General features: G+C 57.8%; 1 protein-coding gene across 1 annotated transcript in view; it reads left to right on the top strand.

The window, feature by feature from the left end:
- NRXN2 (neurexin 2) overlaps nucleotides 1–7,843 on the top strand; it is a 98,971-nt gene that overhangs the window by 41,224 nt on the left and 49,904 nt on the right. The window contains exons 8-9 of the mRNA XM_040639309.1: nucleotides 1,369–1,755; nucleotides 1,937–2,140. Coding sequence (XP_040495243.1) covers nucleotides 1,369–1,755; nucleotides 1,937–2,140 — 591 coding nt within the window. The remainder of the gene's footprint in view (nucleotides 1–1,368; nucleotides 1,756–1,936; nucleotides 2,141–7,843) is intronic.

Below are 7,843 nucleotides of genomic sequence, written 5' to 3'. Positions count from 1 at the left end.
TTTTTTTTTTTTTTTTTTTTTTAAGAATTCTTCTTGAGAGGGGCGCCTGGGTGGCACAGCGGTTAAGCGTCTGCCTTCGGCTCAGGGCGTGATTCTGGCGTTCTGGGATCGAGCCCCGCATCAGGCTCCTCCGCTATGAGCCTGCTTCTTCCTCTCCCACTCCCCCTGCTTGAGTTCCCTCTCTCGCTGGCTGTCTCTCTCTCTGTCAAATAAATAAATAAAATCTTTAAAAAAAATAAAAAAGGAATTCTTCTTGAGAAAGGACAGAGAAAGAAAAAAGTGTAGAAAGAAATGTATAAACAGAAGAGTTTGTAATGCATAGGCTTCCACTTCTTAGAGATCTCAGTAAAGGTTTTGGAGCTCCCACTTCATCCCAAATCTTTTTTCTTTTCTTCTTCTTCTCTCTTTTTTTTTTTTTTAAAAGATTTTATTTATTTATTTGTCAGAGAGAGCGTGCATGTGCACACACAAGCAAGGGGAGCAGCAGGCAGAGGGAGAGGGAGAAGCAGGCTCCCCACTGAGTGAGGAGCCCGATGTGGGGCTCGATCCCAGGACCTGGGGATCATGACCCGAGCTGAAGGCAGATGCTTAACTGACTGAGCCACCCAGGCACCCCCCAAATCTTTTTTCTAAGATAACCAGCCTTTCCTTCTAAAGAAGTCCTATACCTCAGGAGCTCTGTGCCTGGCCGCCCCTCTCCTGGCTGTCCTCCTGTGTCAGGCCTCGGGAGTGGATCTGCCTATCCATCTTGTCCACCGGACAGAGGGTTAGACCACGCAGGCTCTGGATGGCACTCTGCCTCTACTCCTTACCCCCTGTGGTGCTTTGGGCAGGTTCCCCAAACTCCCTAAGCCTCACCTGCCGCTTCAGAATGGGATTGTAAAGGGCTACTTTCCTAGGGTTACCTTGAGACTCTGACATAGAGAAGTGCCGAGTGCCTGACATATGGTCATAAAAGTTCAATAAATGGTAGTAGGAGGAAAACACTTTGGATTCAAGCTCTTCAGCCTCCTTAGGGTCCTCTGCCTCTGGTTTGCGGCCTAAGGGACTGGCCGGGGGAATGACCTGTGAGTACTCCAGCCCTTTGGGACATGTTCATCCCCTGTGCAGCCCCCGAGGACTCACTCGGGTGCAGAGGCAGGAGCGTGGACAGAGGCCCGTGGCACACTGCAGCTGGGCTGGGCTGGCTCACCTGAGTTCCTGAACTTGAAATCTTTGTCGAGTAGTATCCGCAGCAGCAAATAAGGCTGAGCTTCTGGGCCAAGGCTGCTGTAGGGTGTGGGGTGGGAGGCCAGGGGTCCCTTTCCGGCCCGTGTTGACGCTCACCCCTGCCTTCGTCACTGAGGCCCACTCTCCCTTGATCCCTAGGCTCCATCTCGGTGAACAGCCGCAGCACACCGTTCTTGGCCACTGGGGAGAGCGAAATTCTGGACCTGGAGAGCGAGCTGTACCTAGGCGGTCTCCCAGAGGGGGGGCGGGTGGACCTGCCTCTGCCCCCGGAAGTGTGGACGGCGGCGCTCCGGGCTGGCTACGTGGGCTGTGTGCGGGACCTCTTCATAGACGGGCGCAGCCGAGACCTTCGGGGCCTGGCCGAAGCCCAGGGGGCAGTGGGCATCGCCCCGTTCTGCTCCCGGGAGACGCTGAAGCAGTGTGCCTCTGCCCCCTGTCGCAACGGCGGCATCTGTCGAGAGGGATGGAACCGCTTCGTCTGTGACTGCGTTGGGACTGGCTTTCTGGGGCGGGTCTGTGAGAGAGGTGAGGCTGGTTTTCATTCCAGGTGTCCCCGCTGCCCATCCTTGGGCCCCTTCCTCCTTGGGGTGCCCCTCGTAGGCCAGCCCTGGGTGTGTCATCCTTGTAACGATCCTCTTGGTCTTCTCTCTCCCTCCGCTGGCCTTCGCCTGTCCCCCGGTTCCCTCTTCTCCCACTTCTGGGGCAGAGGCCACGGTCCTGAGCTATGATGGCTCCATGTACATGAAGATCATGCTGCCGAATGCCATGCACACGGAGGCAGAGGACGTGTCCCTGCGCTTCATGTCCCAGCGGGCCTACGGGCTAATGATGGCCACCACCTCCAGGGAGTCCGCCGACACCCTGCGCCTCGAGCTGGATGGGGGCCAGATGAAGCTCACGGTCAACCTCGGTAACCACCCTGCCCCATGTTCTGGTCCCTTCCCTGTCCCTGCTTCTGACCACACCCCCTCTGTCTGGAGAAGCTGGTGGTGGCGCCCCCGAGAGTGGGAAATGGGGAGGTGCCAACCCCAGGTCAGCGCCCCTGAGAGCTTTGTCCCCAGCAAGGGTGTGCAGCGTAGGGGACGCTCCATGTCCGGCAGCACTGGGGACGGGGTGCCCCCAATAGGGCCGTGCCATCCACCCAAGTGTGTCTCGGTGTGACCGCCGCTCTCCTGGGACTCTCATTTGGGTTTGCTGGCGTCTGTTCTGCATCCACACGTCACAACATCGCTCATCCTTGGTTGTTGGCTCATCCACTTTCTCTTGCACTGGTTCATTCATTTGGGAAGGACTCGCAGATGCCTAGCGGTGCTAAGCCTGGGCTCAGGGCAGCTCATCTGGAGGTGAGGAGGACCTGGCCTGGTACACAGCCACTCTCACCTGCTCTGCGTTTGAAGGGCCGTGTCTGTCTGTGTGCACAGGGGCGCAGGCAACGCTGGATGCCTCGGGACGTGTATTCCCTTGTCTGCTCTCGCGTTTGAGTCCCATGGCTGCCCCGTGAAGCCACAGGATCACCCGGTGGGCTTTGCTTTGCCTGTTTTATAGATCGTGAAATTCACATACTGACTCATCCAACATCACGAAGCCAGCAGGGTTGGGGAAGGAGCCCAGACTCAAACCCAGGTCATTTGCCCAGAAGTACAGTGTTTTCCCATTGCCTCTAACAGACTGGGGGGTGGGGGGCATCAGGGACCCTTGCCATCAGATGGCTCGCCCTCTCTGCTCCTGCCCAGAGCAGGCTGAGGCCCCACCTCACCGGGCAGTCCCCAGGGTGTCTGTGCAGGTGGGACCATCAGGCCCATTGGGGCCGAAAGGAAACAGCAGGTGCACTCATTCAGCTCCTCCGTATGGGACACATTGTAAGTGCCAGTGTCTTCTGCCCCTGGACCACGACAGTGGCAAATACGAGGATCCCGCCTTGGTGGGGCTTTCAGTTAGGGGAACACTAGAAGTTGGAGGTCCTGAGCCATCCCGGCTGGGCTCACGACTGTCCATCTCATACTAGCCTCGCTAAGCGCCTAGAAGTATAGCACCCAAGAGCCTGCCATGTAGGAAGATTCAGTCCACGAGGGTCACTCGCTGGGTCTTGGGCAGGAAGGGAAGTAGGATTCTTCTGAGCAGATTAGGACATTCACCTGGACAGATCACAGAGCTTTGAGCTTTTAAATCTCAATCTGGAGTTTCACCCTAACTTTGGTCTCTAGGCCGTTTGTGGGATAGACTGTGGCCTTTTGGGGACCCATTGCCTCATTAATAAATTTGTACTATGTCTTTCCCTTTCCCCTTTTGGCCACTCGGTCTTTGTCCTCCCAGGACAAGGATTTGCCGAGCAGGGCGGGGGCTGGAGGCGGGGAGGTGGGCAGGCGGCCAGGGCCTCAGAGCTGGGGAACGGGAGGGCTCCGTGAAGGTCTGCTTCGGGCCATCATCACAGCCCGCAGACTGGGTGGTGTGTCAGTGCTGCAGGGGGAAAGTGGGAAGGGAGACACCCTTTGGCCAATGTCCCATGGTCTGTACAACACCCCTGGCCCCTCTGAAATGGTCACAGGAGGAAGGCACCAGCCCAGGACCCCATGAGTGGCCCCGTGCTTCTCAGACATTCCTGGACTGTGTACCCAGACCCAGCATGACATACTCCTTCGCCCTGGGAAGTGTGTGTTCTCCGCACAGTAGCACATGGCTCTGTGTGCTGGGTAGTGATACAGTAGGGAACATCTCTGGCCTTCTGTTTGCAGGGAAGGCAGATGCTTCTTCCTGACTTGGGCTGTCTTAGGTGCTTGGGGAAGAAGCTTGGGTTCCTTTAGATTAGACAGGAGCCCGTGTCCCTGGCCCGGAAAATGCTCTCTGGTGGGTCCTTGGGACCTTTCACCCTTAGGATCTATCCTCTCCTTCCCATCGGCATGCTTTTCTGTCTGTGCCTCAGAAGTACTTAGAAGGCAGAGAACAAGGTGGCCCTCAGGATGCCGGCCAGCAAGACAGGCCTCCCACCCCTCACCTGTCCCTGCTGCTCACCCCTGGCTGTGCCGGGCCCCATGCCGAGATGCCATCTCTAATGTGGCTCCTGACGAGCTGTGACCAAGTGCTCGGGGCAGATGTATCGGTCCACAATACCGAGGGACACGCGTACAGGGAGGCGTGTGGCTGCTCCGTGATCCACACCCAACCATTCAGCCTCAGGCTCTGATGGGAAGAGTGCTGGGCCTGGGGCCAGGAGATCTGGGTTTCAGACCCGGTCTCTGCCTGCTGGGTAAGTCATTCCCCTCTCTGCGGGCCTCTGTTTTATCTGTAAAATGAGGTTAAGGATCCTCACTCTGTTTACCTTCTGTGGTAGTTCTGAGACTCAAATGGAATAACGGGAGTGCAGGCATTATACAGATGCAAGACGCATATGTAGAAACTCGCCCAGCCTTCTCGAAGGAAAATCTTACAGGCCTGGGGGCTGCCGGTGGTCACTGGGAGGGCAGCTGGGAGGAGGCCCTCGGTGCCAGCTTCAGGAGGCGGGGCGTCTGCTGGGCCAGAAAGGGCCAACCAGGAGCCGAGGCCTCCTTCCGGGCAGAGGGTGCTAGAGACACTAGACTGTGTCTCCTGTCCGGTCCCTCGGCCCCCACCAGGCCTGCAGACACTGAACAAGTACTCTAAGCTCTGAGCAGGGTGGTTGATTTCTGTTTCCAGAGAACACTAGAGTCCCCTGGATTCTTCACCCTCTTCCACTGTGACCTGTGTTCCTGAGTCCTTTTGCCCTTGGTATGGGCTCTCAGGCCATTGCCCAGCCTGGCCTGTCCCTTGTTGCCCTCCACCAGGCGTGCCCCTGCAGACCCAGCTGGCCCTGAGGCTGACATGCAGGGTGCATTATAATTAGAGAATCTCCAAGCTGGAAACACCCTTAGAAATGATCTCCTCCAGCCAGTACGCCCCACCCGCCGCCCTGCCCCATGTGTGAATTACCCGTTAGTTCCTCCGTCTGCCCAGGTCAGGGGCTCCCCACCTCTGGTGGCCACTCTAATCATTGGGTCATTCTTCCTTCGTGTCAGCCGCACCTTCTGAAGTTCCCACTCGGGGACCTAGTTCTGCCCTCTCAGGCCATACAGAGGAAGCCTGACTCGTTCTTGTCCTAAGCCAGGCTGAATACGTGTTACGTTCCAAAGCCTGTTAATCCCCGAGGCCACGGAGGGGTGGTTCATTCCCCCTGGGGCGACTGTCAGTGGTTCTCGAGCTCCTCCCGTAGCCTGGGCTGCTGGGGAGATTGCTCTGAAGGGCTGCGTACTGCCGCTCTTCGATGTCACTTCTGACATGAGCTTCTGGCCTGTGGGCTCCTGAGGCTCCTTGCACAGGAGCCTTGGACCCACCATCTCCAATCTGGGATCTGTGGGGTCTGGGTGGGGTGGGGGATCAGGTGGGGCGTGGGATGGGAAGCCTGGTTCTTTATCCTGGGTTCCTTAACATGCAGGTGACTTTTCCCACCTGTTTCCTCACACACTCACGCCCTCATCCTGGTCTCTATGTCCAGCCAGGACCTTGGTGGGTCTGCACAGACCTGTCACTGTTCCTTCCTGGAATTTGAGGCACAGATCACTAGCTAACATGTCACTAGCTAATGCTCCCTGAGCTGGGCTCTGGGCAGGCATGTGCATGGAGGGCTGGTGCCCCTTCTCACCCCCACTTTATGCGTGCCTCCTGGATGGTGCTGGCTCCTTCCCGCAGTGCCCATCTTCACAGGCTCTTCGCTGTCCTCAAACCCCACTGGAGCGGGGCTTCTGAGGGTGGGGTCCTTGCAGGGGGTGGACCTGGAGCCGACACCTCTGGACAGATGGATCCCCACTCCTGGTGCTCCCCTGCTGGGAAGGGGAAGATCTGAGCTTTTCCCAACAGGGGATCAGCCTGTCCTTCCAGCCCCTTTTTTCTTTTTTGGACCCTTCATTGGTGAAGACTCTGCTGGCCCAAAGAGAGCCCCCGTGACCTGACTCTAAGCCTGGCACCCTCCCACCCTCACCCTGACATTCTTCCCCTCCCTCTGTCTAGCTTCTTCCCTCAACTCCCCCTTCCTTCCTCTTTTCTCTCTGTATCCTCTCTACCTCCTTCCTCTCACTGGGCCTCTGACTTCCCCCTGAATCTGCTCCTTGGCCTTCCTCTTCTTCCTCTTCTTTCCCTTGGTGTCAGGCTGTGGCTCAGGGTCCCGGCTGCTCCCCCCACTCTTCTGCTGCGGTTGACAACGCGTGTGGAGCTCAGCCGTACTGCCCGAGGGGCCCGTGCCCCCAGAGCCGCAGGGGAATCTGTTCACCTCCACTGCAGGAACCTTCCGGGGCCCAAGGGATGCCAGATGCCCCCACTTGCCTTTGCTTCCTGGGTGTAGAGGTGTGGGCAGAGCCTGGCCTGGGAGGAGCTGTAGGATGCCAGGATATTGCTGGAAACTGCCCCTTTTCTGAAAGACAAGGGCCTGCCTGCTGAACCCTTCTTTCTTGTTTTCAGCTCATAGGGAGGAAAGCTGAGGCTCAGAGAAAACGGATTTGCCCACAGCCACATAATGAGACTAGGACCCAGCTCCTCTGCCTCAGGGTGAAGGACTTTCTGCAGCCCTAGGCTGCCTGGGTCTGATGGCATGGTGCAGGTGTCCAAAGAGCCCTAAGTCCCAACTTCATAGGACCCTACAGTTCCATTCCCTCTGCAAGGCTGGCTGTCTAACACGTTGTGGGTAATGTGTCCCATTGAGGGGGGGTTTGTCCCAAGGCCCTGGGGCTGTGGTTCTGTGTAGAGTGCTTTCTGACCACATGGGGCCTCCTGACCCTGGAGTCATAGGATATAACAATACTGGGGTGGGGCAGGGACAGGAGACTTAGCCTACGGTGCCTGCCTGTCCCTGACTTGCTATGCGTCCTCCGAAATCATACTTTGGGGGCCTTGGTATCCCCATCTCTGAGGCCCTGGCCCCTCCCTGGGAGAACAGATTGATACAAGTTGCTCTTCAGGGTGACTGATCACTCCAGTCCCCAGCGGCAGCCTGGCATCCTCCATGTTAGGAAGGATAGAAGGAAGGTTCCTGGAGGGGTGGTGCTGGCCCCTTGGGACTTTGGGAGGTGGATGGCCTCGGGAAGGGAGCCCTGGGGCAGACCCCTCCATTTTGCTCAGAGTCCAGGGGCCATGGGGAGTGACGTGTCACAACTTGGGCTCTGAGCAGGGAGTCGTCCCAGAGCAGGGGATGCAGGGATTCTGACCCTCCCCACTCATCTCCCTCCCAGCGATGTGGAGGTGTGGGGTTGGTCAAGCCTGCAGCCCCACTATGAACCCCTGTACGACTGCGATTCCCAAGGTGCCCATCTCCCTCAGACACGAGAGGCCTGGGCCCCTCTAAGGGAGATGCAAGCCCTCTTCCCATCGCCTGACTGCCCTGCCTCCCAGCTCTGGGGAGGGTTGGAGCCCTCTTGGGGGCAGGAGGGACAGGGGTCCAACTGAGGAAGGGGAGAGGGCACCTGGGCACGCGTGGTCCCCGGAAAGTGGTCCCGGGGGGGAACCCCCGCCCGCAGACACCCCTGCCTGTGAAGGATGTAAAAAAAAAAAAAAAAAAAAAAAAAAAAAACTTGTTCTGCCTTTTTTCTTCCCCCCCCCCCCTTCCCCCCCCCAG

The sequence above is a fragment of the Ursus maritimus genome, unplaced genomic scaffold (genome assembly GCF_017311325.1).
Source record: "Ursus maritimus isolate PB19 unplaced genomic scaffold, ASM1731132v1 scaffold_23, whole genome shotgun sequence".
NCBI classification, from domain to species: Eukaryota; Metazoa; Chordata; class Mammalia; order Carnivora; family Ursidae; genus Ursus; species Ursus maritimus.
The sequence above is the reverse complement of the archived record's forward strand: the minus strand, read 5'-3'. Positions and strand labels throughout refer to the sequence as shown.